We start from the raw sequence: 26853 nt of genomic DNA, 5'->3' as shown, positions 1-26853 counted from the left end.
CAGAAATCAACACAAATTGGGAGAGAAAAACGCCGACACGCTCCAGGATGCGTTCCGGAACATAACAAATATCTTTATTAAGTTTAATAACTTTATCTTCTCTAATAACTTTATATATAGCATATAGTCCAACCAGAGAGAAGGGACAGCACAGAGGGAGCGTCCTCTGCTTCGGCCAGGGCATTGTTTTGTTTGGGCATGGTCGAGTGATTTTATTTTGAAAGAACAGCGGTCCAGTGTGTGGTTGGAAGAGAGTGACAGTGAGGGAGTTACTTCCATGCTTTTTACCTTTTACCTTAAGGGCTCGGACAGACCTGTATTTCTTTTATGAAATGCAGACAGCAGCGGGCAGGCGCGCCACGCACCTGTGCGCAGTGCGCCCCCTGCGTATAGTTAGACTACCTGTTTCCAGCCCCCAGATGAGACCTGTGCCCTGTGAAGGACGAATAAAGTCTTCTGGTTCTTATGCTGTTCCATCTTCTATTTATCTCAAGTCTAAAGTCACCCTTTTAATCTGAAATACTGGCGCTTCCTGCGTTTGGTGCAGCTTGACGTGTTGTTGTTAAAGAGCGGCAGAGCGTCGAATCACTGCGGCAGCCGTCCCCGCGCTCTCCCCCGGCCCCCGGCTCTCCTTCAGCGCGCCCGGCTTTCCTCCATCACCTTTTCTGTGACTTTCCATGCTCGGACACGCAATAGCGGTGGTGCGCGTCCGTGCTGGAGGTCGGTGGCTGCGGCGGGAGGAGGGCATGTCCTTGGCGCGGAGGTGGAGCTGTGGATGGACGGTGTAGCGCAGCGGTAGGCAGTGACATTGGGTGCCTGGGATGTGTTTGGCAAGCAGCGGTGGGGAGATAGCAGTGAGCCCCGTCCACTCCACCGAAGCCCCCCGCGCAGAGTGATGCGCTGCGGCAGACAGGCCTCCACATCCGGACAGCACCGGGCCACAGCGACGAGCGTGCGCCGCAGATAAACAAACCCCCGGCTCATTCTGGACAAGCGGTGAGTGTCTTCTGTTATGGCTCTTGTGTTATGGCTTTGTTTGTCCAGCTCAGCTCCGCGCGGCTTCACGGTGCCCTTCATCCGTAATGTGCTCACCTTTATGTCCTTTTGGCTTAACTCCTGCTGTCATATGGATCTCGTTCAGTCACAGTTCTGGCCCATTATTCCAGCGTAGTGTAATCCTGGTTCAGTCCTGGTTCAGTCCTGGTTCAGTCCTGGTTCAGTCCTGGTTGAGTACCTCTAGGTTTCCAGGTTAGTATTTCTGCAATTCCTGGGTCAAATGACTAAAATTTTGCTTCTTAATCTGCTTTGGATGGTCACAACCAATCTCCACTTTAGACATTGTCCAAGTGATGCAGAAGGTATACTCTCTGTAATAAATTAAAAATATATATATTTAATAAATATAAAATAATTTTGGCTTCAGGCAGTCCAGCTAGGACTGATGGTGTACATGATTAGGTTTATGGGGGAACCCAAACCCATACTGACACAGGAAAAACTTTAATAAACATTTAATAAACCTTATTGCTGTGAGTATTACTGTTATGCCTCCATGTTTGGGCCTGGATTTTGTGCCCCCCTTTAATTCAGATTAAAAGTTAATGTTACAGCCTCAGTCTAAAGTGTCACCTTTTACTTTTTCATCACAGAAAACAACAAACAATGGCCAATACTGAGGACACTGAGCTGTCAGAATCCCTTAAAATGGACATCTCTGGCGAGCCTGAGGAGCCCAACTTCAAATCTAAGAGTTTACCCATCCTCACAGAGAGAATACCCCACAAGGAAAGCCTCCTGACCAAGAGGGAACAATGTAAGGACAGCCTACTAACCAAGAAGGTACCACGGCAGGAGAGCCCGCAGTCTGAGAGAGCACCCCACAAGAAAAGCTCACTGAATGAGAGAGTACCCCACAAGAAGAACCTACTGACTGACAGAGACCAATGTAAAGAGATCCTGCTGATTCAGAGAGTACCCCATGAGAAGAGCTTGCTGACTGAGCGAGTACCTCACAAGGACAACCTGCTGATCCAGAGAGGGCCCCACGAGGAGAGGCTGTTGTCCGAGAGATTACCCCACGAGGAGAGTGTACTGACGGAAAGAGTACCCCACGAGGAGAGTCTGCTTACTGAGAGAGTACACCATGAGGAGAATCTACTGACCAACGGAGCACCCCACAAGAAGAGCCTACTGACCCAAAGCCTGACTGAGAGAGTGCCTCACAAAAAGAACCTATTGAATGAGAGAGTACCCCTTAAGGAGAGCCTACTAACTGAGAGAGAACACTGTAAGGAGAGCCTTCTGACGGACAGAGTACCCCACGAGGACAGCCTACTGACTGGATCCACTTTGCTGCAGACTGAAGAGTGTGCCAAGTTCCTCCAAATTGCCCCTAAAACCACAGACTCGCGATATGTCCCCAAACCAGGGAAGTCCAAGTTGAACCGGTCCAGCTCGTACATGGAAGCCTCCCAGGTGCACGCAGCGAGGAGAGTAGCTGTCGGATCTTTGTGCTCCAAGTTTGCTCGGATCAGATTTCCCAGTCGGAAACTCTTGTGGGCGATTCTACAAGACTCGCGCTGCTTCCTCTTCTGTATGTGCTACCTGACCTTCATCCAGTCCCTGATGGTGTCAGGCTACCTCAGCTCTGTCATCACCACCATCGAGAAGCGCTATAGCCTCCGCAGCTCCGAGTCTGGACTACTGGTCAGCTGCTTCGACATCGGCAGCCTCCTGGTGGTAGTCTTCATCAGCTACTTTGGTGGGCGGGGTCAGCGTCCTAGATGGCTGGCTGTGGGCGGAGTTTTCATCGCAGTCGGCGCCGGCCTCTTTTCGTTGCCTCACTTTATTTCTCCGCCCTATCAGATACAGGAAGTGAACTCGTCACTGGCCAACGAGGGGCTGTGTTTGAACAGCAACAGCAGTGGGCGGGACCATGTGGACGTCACTTCCTGTCCACGGCAGCAGGAGGGGAATGAGCATGACCTGTATGTGGCGTTGTTTATTGTGGCTCAGATCCTGGTGGGCATGGGCTCCACCCCCATCTACACGCTGGGACCCACCTATCTGGATGACAACGTGAAGAAGGAGAACGCTTCGCTTTACTTGGGTAATGCCACACCCTTGCACCTCACACTGCTGTTGAACATACACACTCGGATCTCATTTGGAAAACCTTACGTGGAATTCTTAATAAAGTGTGTGCAGGGACTATAGACTGTATATAGAAGTGGACTAAGAGAGCATGACATCACCCATAGTGTTCGGCTCCAGTCAAACGAAGCCCATCGGGGCTAGAGCAGTTATAGGGGCCAATTTGGAGCCAAGTTCCATATTAGGAATTCCAACTGCAAGTATCATAGCAACTAAAGAACCAATCCGAAGCGAGGTTGTTGAAGGTAACGCCGCTTCCCTGAATCTGCATGATGCTTGATATCTAATGCAGGAGAATTTTATTTACATCAGTACAGGGCGCAGAACCCTCAACATTTTGTGATAGTGTTGTCCAATCCAGTCTAGTGCAGTCCAATCAGACTATGCTTCTGTTGTAAGAAGTATTATACCTTTGATGACGTAGGCTAAGATAACAAAGGCTGAAATGGCAGCAAGTGCCCCCTGTACAGAACAGATATGGAATTTCTCTAACAGTCCTGACACCCAAAGTTCAGTTTTTTGGACTGGTCATTTTCATGTTAAGTTGTCTTTTTATAGATCAACTTAATATGGAAGGTCACATATGTAACATTTTTGTATGTACGCACACTTTATAGATGAGATCCCTGATCATTTTAGTTAAAAAGTGGGTATTATGCTAAATACATTTTTTGAGCTTTGTACCATGTTATAACCTCATCAAAAAATGCCTGAAGAGGTTTTAGATTTTAGTGATCTCTCCCTGCATTGATACCATTGGCTGAGATGTCTCCTTTTGAAGGAGGAAACACTTAAACTCCAAAGTGTCATTTCCACTGGCATGGTTCGCTTGGGGCTACCTTGGCATAGAACAGTTGGGGAGGTGTCACCACCAGCAGAGGAGTGTTTCAATTACAAATGGGACAGGCCGCTTTAGGGCATGATACAGGTCTTGCAAGACACACCCAAAGACGTGACGAAGGCCTGCGCCGCCACGAGGTGCAGGGCAGGTGTAAAAACACCGATGCTGCAGGAGCATCAACACACATCAACAGTGGGAAAACAATGAGCTCGCAGGGACTGGGACTGGATATGCCTCCATGCAATCATTGGAGGACCAGCAGTACACCAGCAGCAACACATGACATTTCTCAGATAAATGTTAATCATTAAGAAAAATAATAAAAGATAGAAGAAAATTAGTTTAGTGTTTATGCTAGCTTTAGCTTTAGCCTCATCTCACAGAGGCACAAACTTGGAATACTCAGTGTCTTTTTGTGATTCGCTGAGACCAACTTTATGAGAGTATAATTCAGGTACAATTTAGATTTTATGAAGTAAATATTAGTTATGTTAACATAACATCAGTTGTTCATGTAGCAAATCCGTGCCCTGGACCCAGAGCTGTACACGGAGCATGGAAACCCAAGTTAGCAGGAGTTGCTGCTGGTTCTCCGATGACTGCATGGGGCATGACTAGTACTGCCCTCCATGAGCTGGTCCCAGGCCCCAAGTGTTCCAGAATCCTTTGGAAGGTAGTACTATGGATCGCTTAGGGTCTGCACTGTACCACCCCGTACCAGCCCTATGGAAATGAGGCTTAAGTGTTCCCACTTAAGGTTTCCTGCAGCCTTCACTTCATCACTTTGTTGTGTGGTCGAACATGCTTCTTCTGTTTTTTAGGGATATCTACTTTAATATGCATGTAATGCATGTACCAAATAGACATTATTTCCCTCCAAAGAAAAAGTTTTGGCAGCTCTGAGTGGCTAGTGCTGGCTTGCAGTCTCTCTGGGGCTGGAGTTGCTTCTCTGTGGCCCATGTGCTCCAGCCAAACCAACCCCATGGCCTAATCAGGGCTGGAGTCCTCGCCCCACTGGCCTGCAATAAGTTCAAGTTCCTAATCCAACAAAGGACGGGTTATGAAACTGCCACTGTGGAGGGGCTTAGGCATTCCTCCTGCCACAGACCGCTCAGGGAATATGGCCTTGAGTTTGTGTGGACCTCATGAACCAATGACACTGTGACCCTGGGAATACTAGTTGCCACAGTAGAGAGCCAGTGGCAAAACTATTGTTGTGTCCTTAGGCAATGCACTACACTCGCATTGCTTAATATGAACATGGTGTGTACACGAGAGTTGGTGTTGTCAGGATACTAAAATTTCAAACTTGATTTCCATACTGAGTAACAGATTTTAATACCACGGTGATCATAAAAAAACACTTTTTCTGTAGATGACAAAATGTGATTTTTAATATACCATGTGGCCTTGTATCTGTGTATTGGTCCAGTCGGCTCCATGGGTGTATACTAGTCTAGGGGGTCTTATACTTCTTCTGATAGAGCTCAACATCATTCTAAAGCTATTCAGTCGTGTGAATGTGACTTTTTAGGATCGATACTTGCTGAAATGAGTATCGAGCTTTGATACTAGTTTTAGTTTAGATGTGTCTGATTTTCAGTACTTTTGACAACCCTAGTTGGTGGTGATCTGAGAGGCCGATGGTGCCGATGGTGCAGATTGGCAGCCTCACATCTGCTCCAGTCAACTACTACTTTGAGCGTGAGGAAAAGTGAGATATATGTGTGTGTGTGGGGGGGTGTGTGTGGGTGTGTGGGGGGGTGGGGGGGTGTGTGTGGGGGGGGGGGTGCGTGTGTGTGTGTGTACTATTGTTACTGAAAGTCCAGAAACAGTGGTGTGGCAGATAGCAGACCTCAGACTTTATTGACCATGTTGGAAAGTATTCATACACAGTGTCTCCAAAACGCACTGTCTCACCTTTAGTTCTAAGGTGAGACAATGCTGTAGAAGCTATAACGTGTTTCAATCACAAATAATACTGGAATAATACTAATATAAAAATGACTGAAAGTAATCACTTTAATAGAATAGATTAAAGTGATAATATGGACATTTCTGAAGAAGGCAACTCCATGATTCCATGGAAATAGAAAATTAAAACCATAAGATGGAAGAGGCGCTCATCCAGACCAAGTAAGAATCAGGTTTGTGAAGATGCAAGCCTGCTTACAGTAAGAGTGTTTTTATATGCTTTTCGGTACAAAAAACACATCCATAATGAAAAAAACAAATAAAACAAAAACATGTTTATATTTTAGCCTATTTTTGCCAAAAAGTTAAACAGTGTGGCTTTAACTTTAAATGTAAGATTCCTCCACAATTTAGACAAAAGTTGTTCATAAAACAATTTATAATGAATTTTTGTTTCATATCTTCCACCAGAAACTAGATCAAAGAACCCTCGGAAGCTAACCCTAGTGTATGCCTGTCTATATGTCTCTTTGGTCTTTGCTCTGTGATTGGCCCCGCAAAGGTGGTATTTTAATGCAAACTTGGGCTGAGCATTACCTCCGGACCACGCGGTCTCCGTATCATTACCACATAGCCTACAAAAGGCTAAAGCCCTGTACATAAGCCCTTTGTGCTTGGTCACCCTCGTATCCCTCAGTGCCTGTCCAGTGCCTGTCCTGGCTCGATGAAGCCACCAGGACAACATCATCTGCAAACAGCAGAGATGAGATCCTGTGGTCTCTGACCCCGTCCGTCCCCTGGCTGCGCCTAGAAGTTCTGTCCATGATTCCAATGAACAGAACTGGTGACACTGCTCCTGGGACACCACGAGGGACACGGTCAAATGCCCACTCCAGATCCACAAAACACATGTGATCTGGTTGGGCAAACTCCCATGAGCCCTCGAGCACCTAATGGAGAGTATAGAGCTGGTCCAGTGTGCTGTGAATGGGACAAAAACCACACTGCTCCTCCTGAATCCGAGGTTTGTCTACCAGTCGGATTCTCCTCCCCAGACCCTCACAGAATGCTTGGGTCAGCCAGGTCTGTCTGGCTTCCTCCTCCGCCAGCAGATCCAACTCACCATCAGGTGGTGATCGGTTGACAGCTCTGGCCCTGTCTTCACCCAAGGATCCAAGATGCAGCTCCGGATGTCAGATGACACGACAACAGTCAATCATCGACCTTCGACCTAGAGTGTCCTGGTGCCATGTGCACAGATGGACAACCTTGTGCTCGAACATAGTGTTTGTTATGGACAAACGGTGACTTCCACAGAAGTCCAATAGCAGAACACCACTCGGGTTCAGATCAGGGAGGCCGTTCTTCCCGATCACCCCTCTCCAGGTGTCACTGTCGTTGCCCATGTACCCCTCCCAGGAACTCCAAGAAGGCTAGGTACTCTGCACTGCTGTTTGTCCCGTAATCCAACACAACAGGGAGGCCTCGATGACGGGATCTTCACCTCACTGGGAATGAAGGAGCCTGAGTTTGTGTGGGAGGTTGAACGTCACTGACTAGATATAGTCGGCCTCACCTCCACGCACACCTTGGGTGCTGGAACCCAACTCCTTGAGATCGACTGGATTCTCCATTTCTCTGGAGTTGCCCGTGGGAAGTTCACCCCAGTGAATGAGTGGGTTGCGTCTCTGCATCTTCGGGCCAGGGACAGGTCTCTCCTAATTTACCTAATTTTTACTGTCTTAAAAACGTGAAAAACAGACATAGTTCAGTTTAAACAGTTTGCAGTGGTCCAAAGTCATTCCTCACTCAGCATCCTAATTATTCACAGCAATGACCCACCCACGCTCACACCACATTCATACTTGGCAATGTGGGTGAAGTGTCTTGCCTTAGGACACAACAAGTGTTTTCCCACTGGGGGATTTGACCTTTTGTGCATGTTTTGGGTTGATGTAGGAAACCCAACCAGATGAACAAATATTTCACTTTTTGTGGCATTTTCCATTTTTCTTTTCACAGTAATTGCAACACTCCATCTGACATAGTGACCTCCTTTGTTAGTCATCACAGCAAAACAGTGTGGCTGTCAGTATTCCACATTACAGCCTGCCCCTGTGAGCGGCTCTTTCTCTGGGCACATCATGCAGCAGTGACTGTGAGCTGATGTGAAGCATTAGCCTACTGCTGTAGCATAAGCCTGCTGCTGTAGCCTTAGCCTACATTTTCATTTAGCCTGAAGGACTCCACAGCCCAGTCTAGCTGTATGTCTGGGACAATGGCTGCTCTGTTGACGTGCACTGGACATTCTAAGGGCTAGTGCTCAGACATGTCAGCCATGTGAGCCATGTGGGGCTGCAATGTCATGTCTTCATGACAACACAAACAACGCTCTCATTCTCCTGTTCAGACAGGATAGCATACTAGGACTCATTGCTTTTGAACAAAAAGTCATTTGCAGACGGGGCAAATGTGATGCAGTTTTACAATTTTACAATTTTTTTTTATTATTTTATTTATGCAATTGAATCAAGGGTGTATAAACTATGGTCTGGAGGGTAATTATGGCCCTCAGAACAATTTTTGTTGGCCCTCTGTCCTCCTGGTGAAATGGCCCAAATCATACTGCTATAGTATAGTATATGCCTGCATATGCCGCCCTGCATCGCAACTGCCCCTGCATCACAACTGCCCCTGCATCGCAACTGCCCCTGCATCGCAATCATCCCAGTATGATCATATTGCTACAGTATGATTTGGGCTACTACAGCTAGTTAGTATTAGATTTAGTCAAAGTATTATTTTCCATTTTTGTCCTTAAATGTAGACCTTTGTACTAAATCTACATTTAGAAAAAATGTGTTGCACTGTTCCAAAATGTGTAAAAACAGGGCCAGGAAATTAATTGATTAATGTTTTGAAATGGACATATACCGGTGTTTTAGTGGTCCTAATAATGAGGAATGTAAAGTTCTGTCTCTCTCTCATAAATATGAAAAAGAATATTCACCCTAAAACACTGCACTGGTCTATATTTTATGCAGAATTAAACTGTTTGTGTGCCAGTACACCATATGGACACAATCAGTAATCAAAGCCACATGCCACACGCTGCTTCCACGCAGTTGCTGGGGATTCACAACCACCCCTGCATCACGACTGCCCCTGCATTGCATTCTCTCTGCTTGACCACTGCCGATGCCACTATCTAATCCATTATATATAGCTAACTATATAGTGCAGTTTTCAAAATGAATTCTACTGATGTAGTCCAGCTCATTGAACCAGCAAACTCATGCATAAAACAGCTATGGTGTAATTGACTTTTGTAGTAGTGACTTAAATAATGTCTCTGTCAATTTTCAATAAATATTTATTAAAAATATTTGGCAATATTACTATTTTCACAGGCAAAACAATAAAAAATATGACATAGGTTCCATTTACTTTTTTGCGTAGTCTGAGGCATAGAATTTATTCCCCAATTTTCATGCCAGTCTGTTGGATCTTTTATGTATATTACTGCAGGGGCATGTAACATCATTTTCTGCAAAGTTTCACTAATTAATGTCAAAGTAATTTTTTTGTCCCCATTGTAAACTTTGTGCGTTCCTATAGGTGACACTCTAGCATTGATCATTGTGTTGACATATCAATGTAATCACTGGCAGCCATTGTATAAGTGATTCCAATATCAACACGGTTTAGTGAAAAATGCCTCATATCTATTATCACATTTTTGCATCTTCTCTTGCATACATTTGCATAAAGTTCTGTACAAATTGAATTTCATGTTTATGGTAGGCAGTGCTATAGTGTACACTTTTCATGTGCTCCACAGTCCATCATATTCAGGTCGAGATCATGCAGTAGTGATTCAAATGTAAGGTCTGTTGGCCAATGCCTGTAGCCATAAAAAGAAATTAACGTGTTTTTAAATTCAAAGTGCTTTACAGAATAAGAAGGACATTAAAATCACACAAATCAGAACATAAATAATCTCACACCTTCAGGAAGGAGCTGCATAAAAGTGAAACGCCGATTCCCCATGTTTAGTCCTGACTCTGGGCACCAGCAGGAGGCCGGTCCCTGAAGTCCTCAGTGTGAGATGGTTCATATGGCACTAACATGTCAGAGATGTTGTTTGGTGCTAGGCCATGGAGAGACACAAGCAGAGCTGCTTTAAAGTCTATTCTTTGAGTCACAGGAGCCAGTGCCGAGACCTGAGTACAGGACTTATGTGCTCATACTTCCTGGTTCTAGTCAAAACCTGAGCAGCAACGTTCCGCTACTTCTGATATACTTTACTATAGGTTACCATGGTGACAATCTCTTTCTTATTTCTATTTCATTGGGTGCACTGATGTTTGGCACCAGGTTGTTGATGGTGGACTGGTTCTGAGCTCGCGGTGAAGATGCTGGTTCTTCATGAAGGAGGCATTAGCAGTAGCATTAGCATTAGGATTAGCATTAGCATTAGCACAGCAGTGTTTCAGGCAGCAACTGTACCATTGTTCCCAGAGTTAGGTAACATCAGGCCACTAGGTTTTCACCATCTTCAACTCCTTCTAGAGACAGAGAGATTAATCGCTCTAATCAGGGCAAAGCTGCAGCCGACCCTGCGCTGGGCTGGAATGTCCTGCTCATATGACCAGCAGCCCCTAAGGATTAGACGATTCACCGCCTTACAGAAACTCACCCGAGCAGGAGCAGATCAGCACCCCTACAACTACTGGGGCTGTTTGATCAATCACATTTGAACCGAAATTCAGTCATTACTTATCAATAATCAGCTTTATTCTTTTTAATGGAGAGGTTCACAGCCTATTCTCTGTTATGAAAAGCATCTGCCACCACCATACTAGAGATAGACTGATATACAGTATCTGTTGACCGATATATTGGGCCAATATTTGCACTCAGTTTCCTGGCAAATCCAAAATGATCTATCTCTGTATGTTTTATATAGATTGATATCAGTCTGGTCCCCACGTCCTCCGTCTCAAGCCCGTGAAATCAGTTTTGTTTTTTTCAGTGGCACATGTTAAACAAAGGAGCTCATTGGTCATCTATGACAAATAACATCTAATTTATTTCACCTCAGATCAGCTGAGTTTAGAGCTTTCCATTGATTCTGTAGAAATCTGAGATGTTTTTCAGCTCTTTGTGATATTTTTTCCTGTATTTTTTCAGATACAGAAAAAACAGACGTGTCCCTCATTTGTTTATGCACCTGTAAATCACACCCTTTTGAAAACGGGGACCAGACTCACGTCTTTGTAAAGTACTCAAGAAGTGTGCATTTTGGATCTCAGGCAAATGTTTTAGCGTATTGGCTATCGGCCTTAAATCTCCAGCCGATATTTAGTTTCGGTCGACCTGCTGCCTAAAGAATATACATTTGCGATTTCATTTTAGTCTGAAGCGATAACTGCACTAAAGATGACTAAACTGCTCTCTTAAATGTTTGTATTAAAAAGGACTGTGGGTGAGTTTGTAGTAAATTTAAAATGCAAAATTTGGGGAAAATAATCAAAATTTACCTTACATATTTTCCCAAAAATACTGACAGAGCTGATCAGCTGTTAGTTTCTCTGGATTATAAACAAAAAATCGGTCAATCTCTAGAGAATACAATAAGCAGGCATCAGAGTGTCATAGAGCAGACACTGTCAGAAGCTGCACAGGTCTTGAAGAGTTTGTCTGTTTGTCTGTTGATTGTGCTTTGTGCTCCACAGCCCTCATGTATGTGATGGGAGCCCTGGGCCCAGCAGCAGGATACCTACTGGGAGGAGTGCTCATCGGGTTCTATGTGGACCCCAAAACAGATGTGCACATCGATCAGAGTGACCCGCGCTTCATTGGCAACTGGTAAGAGCTACTCCCTCTCTCTCTGTCTCTTCCAAACAATGGCGTGCCTGGCCTTATTCATGTTGCCAAACCATTAAAGGGCACCACAGTATGGGTTCAATTCCCAGACCTATTGTGTGTGCATATTCTCCTTGTCTCATCATGGGATTTGTCCAAGTGCTCAGCCTTCCCCTTTCATGGACATAAGGTTCTAGTAAAGTGTAAGTTTGAAAAAAACATGAACTGAAATTGAGATCGACCAATACAGTTTTTTTCATGGCAGAATCCAATTGTTTGAAATATGGAATATGTTTGTGATAGGCAGATCGGTGCAGCGTCTGCAGTGATGCGGCCGCTGTATCAGACTGTCGTGGTAAAGAAAGAGCTGAGTCTAAAGGCAAAGCTCTCGATTTAGGCAGTCTATGTTCCTACCCTCACCTATGGTCATGAGCTCTGGGTAATGACCGAAAGGACAAAATCGCGGATACAAGCAGCCGAAAGGGTGGCTGGGCGCACCTTTAGAGATAGGGTGAGGAGCGCAGTCACACTGGAAGAGCTTGCAGTAGAGCCAGTGCTTCTCCACGTCAAGAGGAACCAGCTGAGGTGGCTCGGGTATCTGTTCTGGATGCCCCCTGGATGCCTCCTTAGAGAGGTGTTCTGGGTGTGTCCCACCGGAAGGAAGCCCCCAGGGGAGACCCGCTGGAGAGACTATGTGTCTCGGCTGGCCTCTGAAGGAGCTGGAGGATGTGTCTGGGGTGAGGGAAGTCTGGGAGTCCCTGCTTAGACTGCTGCCCCCACGACCCGGTTCTGGATAAGTGGAAGAAAAGGGATGAATGGATGGATTTTGTTTTGATATAGAGGGCAGAGTTTGATTATTTTTCCCCAAGTTATGTAATTCAAACTTACTACAAACTCACACACATTCCTTTTTACCATAAACCTATAAAAGAGCCGTGTTGTCACGTTTTGTGCCATTATCTCGCTACTCTGTGTTCAAATAAATATTCTTTAGGCTGCGGCCAAAATTAAATATCGGCCTGATGTGTCGACCACCGATCTGACATGCCCACAATGCATCAGTGTAACATTTAACATGTACAAAAGATGGTTTTCAGATTCTACAATGTGATGACGGCATTTTCCCAGGTGGGGCCAAGAGCCAGTTTTCCTACTATTGACATGGTGGTCTCATAACAATTGTATAATAAAATCTGGAAAAGACATTTTTTCGATAAAACCAAAAACAGATTGAATTATTTCTCCATTTTCTTTTTTGTTTATTTGAAATTGCGAAATGGGTCATTTTCCAATTTTGGATTTCCCATTTCAAAATGAAAATCAAATGGCCTCAAGGCCCACCTGTGCTCATTGTGTGTGTTACGGTAACATTTTGATCTTGTATGGACCTCAGTCCCCCAAGGTGTTCCGACAATGACAAATTTACAAGTTAAGCTCTGTCCTAAAGGTAAATTCACATGTTGAACCCAATTATTTGTACTAGTGACTAGAGTTTAGGACTGGCTATGATACACGTGCTTGTGGCCCCTTGCAGGTGGAGTGGCTTCCTTCTCTGTGCAGTGGCCATGCTGCTGGTCATCTTCCCCATGTTCGCTTTCCCCAAAAAGCTGCCCCCACGATACAAGAAGAAGAAGAGGAGGAAAAAGCTCAACCTGGATGACTCAAGTGATGACGATGTGCTCAAAGAGAAGAACAAGAGCCAGAACGTGTCCTCCTCCATGGGCTTTGGCAAAGACATGAGAGGTACCACACACTTAAAACATACTGTGTAAAGATGACGTTTAAACAGTATCTTTAAATAGTATCTTTGAAGATACCCTTTAAAGATACCATTTAAAGGTCCCGAGTAAACATACTGTTTAGAGATACTGTTTAAAGATACTGTTAAAACTACTATTTAAAGATACTGTTTAGAGATACTGTTTAAAGATACTGTTAAAACTACTATTTAAAGATACTGTTTAGAGATACTGTTTAAAGATACTGTTATAATGTATAGAATCCCAAAGTAGTCTCTAAGTACATTTTTAAAACAATTTATCTCTTTTAAAGGAGATGTACCTGATTTTTACTGACTCAAAAAGGTGAAAAACAGAATTAGTTCATTTAAAACAGTTTGTCGTTGTCCAAAGTTGTTCCTCACTTAACATATTGGTTCTTAGCATCCCAGTATTTCACAACTTTAAGAGGTCAAAGCAGTTTTGCTGTCACAGTAATGCTAACAACTCAAAACATTAAAATACTTTATAATTAGATGCAGACAGCACACAGCTGACTTTGGACCTTATACAATATTTGTCCTGCTACAATAAAAGTAGTAGTTACAGTAAAGTACTTTGAAAATGAAAGGCCAGCATGGTTCAGGTGTGGATTTTGCTGAATATGTCCTTGACACCATCTCTGTTCCTCTGCAGATTTGCCTCGTGCGGCTGTAAAGATTCTGAGTAACGTGACCTTCCTTTTCGTCAGTCTGTCCTACACGGCCGAGTGCGCCATCGTCACAGCCTTCATCACTTTCATCCCTAAGTTCATCGAGTCGCAGTTCGGCATCCCTGCGTCAAGTGCCAGCATTTACACAGGTGCCGCCAGTGCCAGCAAATACACAGTATTTGGGTACCACCATAGGCTGTAAGTGGACCCCGTTAGCCTGCTGCTGCTGTGTTCCAAATGTGGCTCAGTCGACGTCTGGTCCTAATTGACTCTTAACTTCTGCGCTAAGGCTTCTCATTCTGGCCTTAAGACGAGACACTGCAGATAAATAGGAAAAAAATCTTTAATTTAGAGATATCATTTTGAAGCTTCTGTAGTTTAATTATATAAATGTAAGAAAAAATGTATGACTATTTTTTCATCATGTTTTCACAAAAAAATAAGGTATTTTTTGTTTAAAAACTATCAAAAATGATTTTTTTTTTGCAACATTTGAATCTCCAAAATAAATAGTGCCAGATTTATATTTCTGGTTTTATTTTGTTGTCATATTAGATCATAGACTGTATAAAGAATTGGACTAAGGGAGAGTGATGTCGCTCATAGAGTTTAGCTCCAGCCAAATGAAGCTCATCGAGGCTAGCAGTTATAGGAGCAAATGTGGAGCCGAGTTCCATATTTGGAATTCCAACTGCGAGTATCATAGCAACCAAAGAGCAAATCAGGAGCCAGGTGCTTGAAGGTAAATGCCCCTTAGGGGCAGAGAGCAGAGAGCAGGCCCCTAGCAACCCTATCAGTCAACCTGTTGCTAATGCTAGTGGGAGGGACCTCGAGGAAAGAAGGTGCCTCATTGGTCTGTTATTAAATAGCCAAATAAAAACAACACCAGGAACATTTAGCACGGATTAATATGAACATTTTAAGACCAAAATGATGAGCCTGACAGCAGCAGTCACAGAGCGAGGGGCAACAATTTTTTCAATAGAAAGTGAATTGGAGCCAGTGTCAATGGAGCCGGAAATCCAGGTTAGCTATGTCCATTTATATATATAGTCTATGTATTAGATATAAAAAATACAGAGTGAATCTTATTTAGTCTTTGAACTACATTTTACTGAAAGTCGCCTAAAATTCTAATTGCACCAAATTTTTTTCATCAATATATTTAATGGTGTTGCACTGCTTCATACACCTTCTCTCACATGTATAGACACATGACTTACACTTAAGATGTTGAGTTTGTAGATGGCCAATAATAATCTTTTTCAGATTTTGGTGATTGGTCCCCGTTTTCACCGCCACCGGTACACACCCACTGCTTTTAGATGAGTATTGTGATTGCAAATTATAACATGCTACTATAGAGCAGGCTCAAGCACAATATATCTTGACATTTTTATCAAGACAAGCAAGTGACAGACCTCCCACAAGGAAAGTTTCATAGTGCATCTTTAAATCCCACTGATTGTGTGCTGTGGTCCTCCAGGTGTGATCATTGTGCCCAGTGCCGGCGTGGGCATCGTCCTAGGCGGGTACATCATAAAGAAGCTAAAGTTGGGGGCGCGGGAGTCTGCTAAGCTAGCCATGATCTGCAGTGGCGTGTCTCTGCTCTGCTTCTCCACACTCTTCATCGTGGGCTGTGATAGCATCAACCTGGGGGGCATCAACATTCCCTACACCACCGGGTGAGACCTTTACATTGACAATCACAGATATATGTTTGTGTTCATAACAGAAAACTGGGCGACTTTAAACGTTTGGGAGAGACACATTAATGAGTAGTGGGTGGGCAATAAATTAAGAACCATAGACTGTATAAAGAAGGCTCAGTCAGGCTAGCAGTTACAGTGGCTGATTTGGAGTTCCATATTTGGACTTCTGAAAGTGAGTATCCTAACAACCCAAGAGCGAATCCAGAGCCAAGTTGTTGAAGGTAATGCCGCTTCCCGACATTCCCACTGGTTTGACAGGGGGTGGATGTGGATGATGTCGGGGAAAGTAATTTTCTCATTGGCCTGTTTTTTAATGTTCACATCTTGATTTATGGACAAAATAGCAAAATAAATCACCGGGTTCATGTAGAGCGGGTTAATACAAACATTTTAAGACCAAAATGACGCGGTTGACAACAGTTGTAATGGTGAGTGGTTTTTCTATTGAAAGACCATCGTCTTCCTATTCGGAACGCAACAGCTAGCAGGTTAGCTATTCATATATACAGTCTATGCTACTATACTACTTTTACAGTTGCTCCGGAGGATAAGTCGCGCCAGTGAAAAAATGCATAATAATGAAAAAAAAAAGCACTGGACTATAAGTCACATTTTTGGGGAAATTTATTTGACAAAATCCGAGACCAAGAACAGACATTTTATCTTTAAAGCAAAGTTATTATAATAATAATAATAATAATAATAATAATAATAATAATAATAATAATAATAATAATAAAATAGAAAACAACAGGCTGAATAACAGTACAGCATGCTGACACATAGACAACGATCTGAATACATGACTGATATGTTTGCGTAAGATATTAACAGTTAATCAGATATGCTACACTATCATAACATATGCGGCTTGTCCACAAACATGAGAGACTCGAATGACCAATACGACCGATATATTGCCCATCCTGATTTGAAAGTCCTGTGCTGTATGTCTCTACCAGTCCTACTCTGACCATGACCCAGAGGAACCTGACGGGCGGCTGTAACGTGAACTGTGGCTGTAAAATCCACGAGTACGCTCCTGTGTGTGGCTCCGACGGCATCACATACTTTAACCCCTGCTTGGCCGGCTGCAGCAGCGTGTCCAACGACTCCAGTGGGGTAAGGCCTAAACTCACATACTCCACACACGCACATACTAAGGCACACACACACACACTCACACACTCCACACACGTACACACACACATGCACTCACTCAAACACTCCACACAATCAGGCACTCACACACTCTCTCACACACGTACACACATATACTAAGGCACTCAAACGCACACTTACACTCACACACTCCACACAGGCACATACTAAGGCACTCACGCACGCACACTCAAGCAATCTCACACCCTCTCACACACGCACACACATACCCACACACATACATGCACATACACGCACACACACATACATACACGCACACAGGTATATGCACTCACACACTCACGTGCACTCTCTCACACTCACACGCACTCACACATTTGCACATGCACTCACATGCACTCACCCGCACAAACACACTCACTCACACACGCACTCAAACACACACACGCACTCAGGCACGCATACACTCAGGTACTCACACACATGCACACACTCACACATGCACACACTCACACATGCACACACTCACACACACATTTTCCACAGCCCTAGGACAGTTTTGTGCTGGTGCCGTTGCCCTGTCCCAGGGTATTACACAGGCTAATACTGGGTATTTTTTCAATACCTTTGAAGGAAATATAAATGATAAAGGGTTTCCTGAATAGAACTGTGAATTGATTTTGTAGCAAGTTGTTTCAGCTTATAACCATGTTAGAGTATTGTTCCCTCTTTAAAAACACACCTAGAGTTTTATTTCGCGTCATTCACCCTGGTTTCAGTAGAATGTCATTTGCCTCAGCCTCAACTAGATGCTAAATTTTCAATTTTCACAGGTAGAGTGTCTGTGCAGTTTTTCAGTTTTTAAATCATCACCAGATGCTGATTTTTGCAATCGAGATGTTTCAGCTCAGTGACTAGATAGTTGGGTCTGAAGGGACAGAGGCTCTGCGTACCACAGTCATGTGTTAGCTTTTGTTGCGGAGCCTAAAATGCCTAAAATGTTATGTTTTTGACTATTTTATGATGTAATTTGAAATAAAGCCAGTTGGCATTTTTTTTAGTTACTTCTGCCAACATGTTAACTAACCTAAAACATTTTCCTAAACTAAACTTAACCAAACTTTAATCTTAAAAAAGCTAAATAGTTATAATCTATGACACCCGTGGCTCATCATGTTATAATTTGCACATTTTAATTAGCAATATTCATCTAAAATGACTTAATAAGAAGAAGTCAGTCAGCTGACTTCCATGTTAGAAAACCGCGGTGCCCAATGGGAGCTGGCGTCGTCTTAAACATCACAACAAAGAGCTGTGAACTTGTCGACATCTCCGATGGATAGCTGTACATCACACTAGTGAAAGTCAAAATGACCATGCAACTGACCATGTCACTGATTAAGATAATAAAATAGAAGAATGAAGTAAGTACTGAGGAGTGGCTGTACACCAATGCCAGTAAATACAGGAATTGATCTGCAAAATAGCATCTTGAAAATAAGCAATTAAAGATGAATCACTCCAAAAACTTCAGAGGGTCAATGAGAATAACACCGTTACAGGCTCTGAAGTGTCAAAGTTGAAGAGGTGCACTTTAACCAGTAATCTTAATTAATCTTAACTGTAACCTGTTTCTAAACTCGACATTTTAGCATTAACGTTTGCCCTCCCATCCAGAGGACATTTGATGGTTCTGGTTCGAGACACTAGGATATACACTGGGGCAAGAAAGTATTATATAGTGACCCGAGCTCTTGCATGCCATGCTTTATTAATTTCTCTTTGTTATTTGGGCTGACTGGGACCTGATGAGTATAAATACAAAGAATTATGTTTTTACATTATGTAGTTTCTGAGAAAAAATTATGTAAATCAAATGTCCTCATATGTGAACATTTTAATCATTTTGATAAAACATTTAAATAATGATTTGCAAAAACTATTTATTAAGATCCTGAAAACAGCAACATTTGTCCTGAATGTAAAAACAAAATGAGAAAAAACTATTGTGCCTCTTGGAACAATGTGTCTTGTGTGAAGAGCTGCTGACAGGAGCAGGAAGAAAAAAAAAAAAAAAAAAAAATTCTAAACATTCTAAACTGTTAAAAAATGAATATATATAATATATTTGCATTGTTGCTGTTCTTGTATGCTGTTATTCTTCTTCTAAAAAATTGTTGTCCACATATGAGGACGCCAGATCTCAGGAGGCTAAAAAGATGAGAGAGGTCTGTAATTTTCATCATAGGTACACTTCAACTATGAGAGACACAATGAGAAAATCACATTGTCCTATTTTTTAAACAATTTATTTGCAAATTATGGTGGAAAATAAAAGTTCATCTCAATGTTTTGTTATATACCCTTTGTTGGCAATGACAGAGGTGAAACGTTTTCTGTAAGTCTCCATGAGGTTTTCACACTGTTGCTGGTAGTTTGGGCCATTCCTCCTGCAGATTTCCTCTAGAGCAGTGATGTTTTGGGGCTGTCACTGGGCAACACGGACTTTCAACTCCCTCCAAAGGTTTTCTATGGGGTTGAGATCTGGATGCTGGATAGGCCACTCCAGGACCTGGAAATGCTTCTTACGAAGCCACTCCTTCATTGCCCGGGTGGTGTGTTTGGGATCATTGTCATGCTAAATGACCCAGCCACGTTTCATCTTCAATGTTCTTGCTAATGGAAGTAAGTTTTTAAAATCCCACAATACATGGCCCCATTCATTCTTTCCTTCTTTACACGAATCAGTTGTCCTGGTCCCTTTGCAGAAAAACAGCCCCAAATCATGATGTTTCCACCCCATGCTTCACAGTAGGTATGGGGTTCCTTTTGTTGCAACTCTGCATTCTTTCTCCTCCAAATACGAGAAGTTGAGTTTTTACCAAAAAGTTCTATTTTGGTTTCATCTGACCATATGACATTCTCAGTCCTCTTCTGGATCATCCAAATGCTCTCTAGCAAACTTCAGACGGGCCTGGACATGTCCTGGCTTAAGCAGGGGACATGTCTGGCACTGCAGGATTTGAGTCCCTGGCGGTGTAGTGTGTTACTGATGGTAGCCTTTGTTACTTTGGTCCCAGCTCTCTGCAGGTCATTCACTAGGTCCCCCCGTGTGACACCTGTCTGATTGTTTGAGGTTGTCTACAGGTGTCTTTTATACTGATAACCAGTTCAAACAGGTGCCATTAATACAAGTAACGAGTGGAGGAGAAGTTACAGGTCTGTGAGAGACAGAAATCTTGCTTGTTTGTAGGTGACCAAATACTGATTTTACAGAGGAATTTACCAATTAGTTAATTAATAATCAGACAATGTGATTTCTTGGATTCTTTCTCCCCAGTCTGTCTCTCATAGTTGAAGTGAACCTATGATGAAAATTACAGGCCTCTGTCATCTTTTTAAGTGGGACAACTTGCACAGTTGGTGGCTGAATAAATATTTTTTGCCATGTTTTACCACATTTAAAATAAAAATTGACCATTAATTGGCTGTCAAAAGCCCAGGCCTGTCCATTGTCCACAGTTTTGTTTTCACCCTTTCTCTCTCCCTCTCTCTCCTTCTCCCACCATGTCTTTCTCTCTGGCCATCCCTCTCTCCCCTCTCTCTCTGTCTCTCTCTTCTCTTCGCACAGGTCCGTAACTACTCGGACTGCGCTTGCGTTCAGAGTCGACAGGTCATCACACCGTCCTCTGGGGGTCAGGGTGGCCCTCAGCTGCAGCTGGTCATCGTGAAGACCTACCTGAATGAGAACGGCTACGCACTGTCAGGGAAGTGTGAGCGCGCCTGCAGCACCCTCATCCCCTTTCTCATCTTCCTCTTCATCGTTACCCTGATCACCGCCTGCGCCCAGCCCTCCGCCATCATTGTCACACTCAGGTACGCAGGGGACGGGACTGAAACTCAAGTTTATCATGAACAAAATCATTTAGATTAAAGATAATATGATAATTCTTCACATTGTTGACATTTTGAAATGGTCTGGATATGAATAATGATCATGTTAATATTAATAATAAGCTTCCTATTTCAATGTTTAAAGGGCCAATATTATGCTATTTTCTGATCTGTTCTAATGTCATTTCCACATTACAAACAAACCTGGAGTTGTGTTTTGTTTCATCACACACTCTGTTCCACCTTATGATGTCATGTTATCAACTTACTTACTACCACTACATGACATGTGGAGCACATAAGTGGAACAGTGTGTTTTGAGCTTTAGTGATTTTATTACAGACTAATAAAAAAGGATCATTCAACATGTGTGAAACAAAACACAACTCCGGGTATGTTTTTGAGGAGGTAACAACATTCTTTCATGGCTAAAAGCTCACAAGAGTTTATTTAGTATAATATAGGACCTTTAAAGGTATGGATCATCCATCCTCTATGAACACCTGCGCTAGAAGCAGTTTGCCAGCTGTTAGCATTGGCAGCGCCCCCTCCTGGTCTGATGTTGTGTGTTGTTGCAGGTCTGTGGCGGAGCAGGAGCGGCCCTTTGCTCTGGGGATGCAGTTTGTCCTGCTGAGGACGCTGGGTAAGGTTTAACTGCACAAGATACAAGGCCTGACTGCAAGGGAGTTACAAGTTCCAAACTTGAAATAGAAGTTAAAGAAATAGAAATTAAAGAAGCCCTATTGTGCTTGCATCTGCTCTATAGTTATAATCTATGACACCCGTGGATCATAACATTATAATTCGCACATTTTAAATTGCAATATTCAACTAAAACAACTTCATAAAAGAAACAAGCCAGCTGAAAATGCTGCTATAAATGACAAGAAAGAGCTGTGAAGCTGTCTGCACTCTCGATGGAAAGCTGCACATCACGTCAGCAAGTAGCGTGATGTACCAAAATGACGATGCTGCCGAATCCTATGTGTATCACCGATTAAGAAAATAACACTGGAGAACAGAACAGGGCATTGGGGGTGTACTGTTACCAGTGAAAAGTGGTTATTCAACTATACGGCGCCATGAAAATAAGTGATTAAAGATTGCTCAGACATCACTCCAAATACAACTTTGAATGAGTGAATGGTGAGGTGAAACAACTATAACATGGTTATAGCTCTAAAAAGTCAATTTTGTATTATAGGTCTGCTTCAATGAGTCAATGTAGAGATCTTCAGGGTCATATCAGGATGGACTCTATGGCAGTGGCTCTCAATCTGCAGTACAGTAGTACTCTGCAATTCAAATATTTGCTAAATTTACAGTGAATTTAATGCACATTTTTGTTCCCCTTTGGGTTAGACCTCATTTAGAACAGGCATAGTACATGTGTAGTCCCATTTGAGAGCTGGTTTAGCCCCAATTTAGACAGAATACTCCTGTCATTGACTAAGCATTTCCTTAAGTGGTACCAGGTGTAAAAAGTTTGAGAACTACTGCTGTAATCTGGGAGTTTAACATTCTTGTTTTGTGAATTTCTTTTTCTTCTGTTAATGAGGGAACTAAAATTTTACTAAAATAAGATGTAAACATTTCTCCCTCTTTTATGGGACCAATAAATCTGAAAGGTTTGGGTCAGCAGACTTCTTTCAGATATTTGAGTGTGGAATGACAAGTTAAACGAGATTTAAAGCATGACTCCTTCTCCAGAGGAAGCTCGGTGGTAGAAGATGCTTGCCTGTAAAAATGTGGCTGAGTATCTATAAATACTACAGTATAGCACAGTAGTATCAGATTGTAGATGTGAAGGCGGAGGGTCAGCTAAAAGCATTGATTGAATGGTGGTGCTGAGAGGGCGGGTGGAGTTAGTGCAAACGGAGCACAGCTGTCAGTGGCATCAGTCAAAGCAGGGTGTGGCCAACCTGAAACTGCAGCCTGAAACTAAAGCTTGAAACCACAGTCTGAAACTACAGTCTGAAGCTACAGCCTGAAGCTACAGTCTGAAAGTGCACTCTGAAGCTACATCCTGAAGCTACAGCCTGGAGCTACAGTCTGAAACTACAGTCTGAAACTGCAGTCTGACATCATCAGTGTAATGCAGTGCCACATGCTCAAAAATCACATCACTATTATTTTCTTGAATCTAGAACATGACTCTTCTCTCTGTTGTTTGTAACATGTGTGTGCCTAACATGTGTAACATGTGCGTAATGAGTGTGCGTAATGTATGTGTGTAAGCTGTGTGTGTAACATGTGTGCTGTAACATGTGTGTAACATGTTTCTGTGACATATGTTTGTAACGTGTGACATGTTTATGTAACGTGTGTAACATGCATTTATAACATGTGTGTAATGTCTGTGTAACCTGTGTGTGTCATGTGTGTATATCACGTGTGTAACATACACTGTGTGTCTAATGTATAACGTGTGTTTAATGTGTATAATGTATGTATGTTAGGATGTGTTACAAGTGTGTTTAACATGTGCGTAACAAGTGTGTGTAATGCGTGCGTGTCTGTGTGACATGTGTAACATGTTTGTAACATGCATGTGTATGTGTGTAATGGGTGTGTGTAACATGTGTCTAACGAGTGTGTGTAATGCATGTGTGTGTATGTGTGTAAAGTGTGTATAATGTGGGTGTGTAACATGTGTGTAAAGAGTGTGTGTAATGTGTGTGCCTGATGTGTTGCAGCCTACATCCCCACGCCCATCTACTTTGGCGCAGTGATTGACACCACATGCATGCTGTGGCAGCAGGACTGTGGCGTGCACGGCTCCTGTTGGGAGTATGACGTCACCTCGCTGCGCTTCGTCTATTTCGGCCTTGCCGCCAGCCTCAAGTTCCTGGGCTTCCTTTTCATCTTCCTCACCTGGTACTCCATCAAATCTCGGGAGAAGAAGGTGGAGGTGTGGCTGAAGCGGCACCTGTCTCCAGCGGACACGGTGGGCAGTCTGGTGTGCCACCCGGGGGGGCACAAGGGACACGCACGCACACGCTCCTGCCCTGTCAATATCCCCCGTCACGAGCCCGCCCCCCTCAACCGTGGTGTCAGCACCCACTCCTGCCCCGGCAACGAGCTCCAAGCCCCGCCTCTGGACACGCCTACAGCCCCGGACACGACCACGCCTGACCCCCACCTCTCTGCCATGGTCTGACTACAGCAGCAAGTGCTCTGATTGGCTGCTCTGTGGTCATGTGCTCGCTGGGGGCGGACACAGTGACACGCCATGAGCTCCTGTCTGCTGAAGCATGGACCCAGCTCTGTCCTGTGACTCAACTCAAATAGTTTTGGACAATCTAGCTGTTTTACAATTAGAAATCTAGTCATGTTGAGGATTTTTGAATGACTAAAAATGCCAGTGAAGTGCTGCGATGATCCTCACTATCACACTCACATGTCGGACACATTTACCCCAGTGAATCCCCCCAAAACATTGAGTGATTCTAGATGGTATAAAAGAACTATAGGTGTTTTGAATAACTGGAGAAGTGTCCTTGAACATAGAACCCTTGAAGTAATAAGAGTTAGGAATGCACCGATAATGATGGTATCGAATATCACCACTGATACTGAAAAAAACGCTGAATCGGGTATCGGTTCAATGACATCAGTTTTGCCAATACCCTGGTTGGGCCTATAATTAGATGTAGTAAGACTATTCACAGGCTGATTTTGGCCTTGAACGTCTCATAATGTTTCAACTTTTATTCATACAAAGCTGTTCAGTATTTATTTGCTTAACATGATTGGGATGCATAACACTACACTGGCATTAGTTAATATCAGGTATCGGCAGATATTTAAAGCCAAAGTATTAATATCGATATTGGAAGTGAAAAAGATGGATTGGTTCTCAGCATTCACATTTTAAAAGAATCGTAGGTGGAAATTAGAAAAAAAATAAAAATGTAGACATTAAAGGTGCACTATGTAAATTGTCTGCTTGTTTCCATGGAGATGTTGTTGCTTTACCCAGAATGCATGACTTTAAACTTGTATTTATTTGATTACGGGTGTTGATTTGCTAAAGAATGCCTTGAGCAGAGTTGCTTCTGCACAGATCTGACCTGCTTGTCTCAATAAAGATTAATAGTTTAATACCATACTGTGGAACATTCACAGCAAAGCAATAACATCTCCTTAGAGACAAGGAGTTGAAGCACTCGCCACTGTAGAAGTCTAATAGAATCATTAGTTGCGGATTTTGATAAAGGATGTGTAAAAATAAATGATACACCATTGCCCTTTCAAGTGTTACCAATCACCAAACAGACGACGTGTTGTTTTAAGTTTTATTGGACTAAACAGCATTGTCAGGGTGCAGAGAAAATCCTCACTGAAAAGGATGGTTACAGAGTTGTCATGTGGCACTACTATACAACCAGCTTAGTCCTGGATTTGTCCTGGTTTAGTTCTGGTTTAGTTCTGGTTTAATCCTGGTTTAGTCCATGAATCTGCACAAGTCGGTATATCCGCCTGAAAGTGACATTCTTTTGTATAGGTTTCAGAATGTTCCCTCACCTCAGGGCTTTACATCTGTTTCTATTTGTTCAGCAGTGTTTTTAAAGTAGTATATTGGAGGGGTTCATACTACTATCACAATTTACACCTGGGATGCCATTCGTTGCCATATATTGACATAAACAACGATCTTTTATTATAGGATCTGGCAACCCAAAGCAACAACTTCGTTCAGCTTTCTGATTGGATTGAACAACTTGTACATGTTATAATGGGACAAAATAATAAACACATCAAAATGACAATTGTTATCAGTAAAACAAGTATTTGATTTAACCTGTTTACTACATATCTGAGGACACAGATGGGAATGTTTATGAAATATTTGATAGCATTCTTACTTAAAGCTACACCATGTAACTTTCTGGAGGTACCTACATGATTCCATGGAAATTCCAAAGGAACAGCATTTCCATGGAAACAAGTAAGAGGAGAGTCTCCCCCAGGCCAAATAAGAGTCAGGTTTGTGGAGATGCAAGCCAACTCAGAGTAAGGTTGCATGTTTTTATAGCCTCTAAAATAAAAACAAAACATGCTTTCATCTTACTTGATTTTTTGGCAAAAAAGTTACACGGTAGGCTTTAATAACATTTATTCTATTGTCTTTGCAATATTACTAATTTTAGAAATTTAAATGCATTTTATACATTTTGTAATGTAGTCTGTACAAATTTTATTTTTGTTCCTGATTTTACATTCAAACTGTCATTTTCTGAAATTTCAAACATGCTTAGATTGGGAACATTTACTGAACCAAAGAGCGGTTGGAAGTAGATCTATACAAAATAGGCCTATGCTGTGTTCAAGGCCCCTCAGATTTGCGTGCGTTCCTGTGTGTGATGGACCCTGAACGCCTCTGGACCTCCTCTGCCTCTGCGCGCTCACATTTAGAAGAGGATTATGGAACTGGGCACTAGGCTCAAAAAGAACAGAAATAACATTGTTTTATACATCACTTGAATGCAGTTTAAAATCTGACATTTGCATATGAGCCTAAATACAACAAGATGAAACCCTTGATGTACAGAGCCCTCCTGCCCTGGTTGACCCCTGGCTGACCCCTGCACACAGCTTCAGCCTCACCTCTGAAACAGGTTTAAAACACTTGCACAGCACAGCAATAAACTGTAGTTACATTTTGACCGTTTGAAAAAGATGATCCTAGTAAAGAAGTTGAAGGTGCTGCTGCTTTGGGAGTGTGGACATTGTCAAAGGTCCTATATTGCGTTAAACTGATTTTGTAACAATGCACTTATCTCTCAAAACAAATCATCTTGGTGCAAATGCCATGATTTTTGCCTTGTTTGAACATTCCTCAGTATCATTTTAAAGGGCCTGTACCTGATTTCAAGCTAGTCAGGAACATGTTTTAGTTTTAACTTTTAGCCCCAT

At 42.9% G+C, this 26853-nt stretch overlaps 1 protein-coding gene across 1 annotated transcript; it reads left to right on the top strand.

Annotated features, from left to right (window-relative positions):
- The first annotated feature begins 543 nt into the window (after window positions 1–543).
- On the top strand, window positions 544–25704 carry LOC117384814 (solute carrier organic anion transporter family member 5A1-like). The gene is made up of 10 exons (XM_033981965.2): window positions 544–996; window positions 1650–3109; window positions 11647–11779; window positions 13311–13519; window positions 14191–14355; window positions 15693–15891; window positions 16881–17040; window positions 20672–20916; window positions 21513–21577; window positions 23631–25704. The coding sequence occupies exons 2-10, from the start codon at window positions 1663–1665 to the stop codon at window positions 24092–24094; spliced, it is 3087 nt and encodes a 1028-aa protein (XP_033837856.1). The 5' UTR covers window positions 544–996; window positions 1650–1662; the 3' UTR covers window positions 24095–25704.
- The last annotated feature ends 1149 nt before the right edge of the window (window positions 25705–26853 follow it).

The sequence above is a fragment of the Periophthalmus magnuspinnatus genome, chromosome 17 (assembly GCF_009829125.3).
Source record: "Periophthalmus magnuspinnatus isolate fPerMag1 chromosome 17, fPerMag1.2.pri, whole genome shotgun sequence".
Taxonomy (NCBI): domain Eukaryota; kingdom Metazoa; phylum Chordata; class Actinopteri; order Gobiiformes; family Gobiidae; genus Periophthalmus; species Periophthalmus magnuspinnatus.
This window is presented reverse-complemented; position numbering and strand designations above follow the sequence as displayed.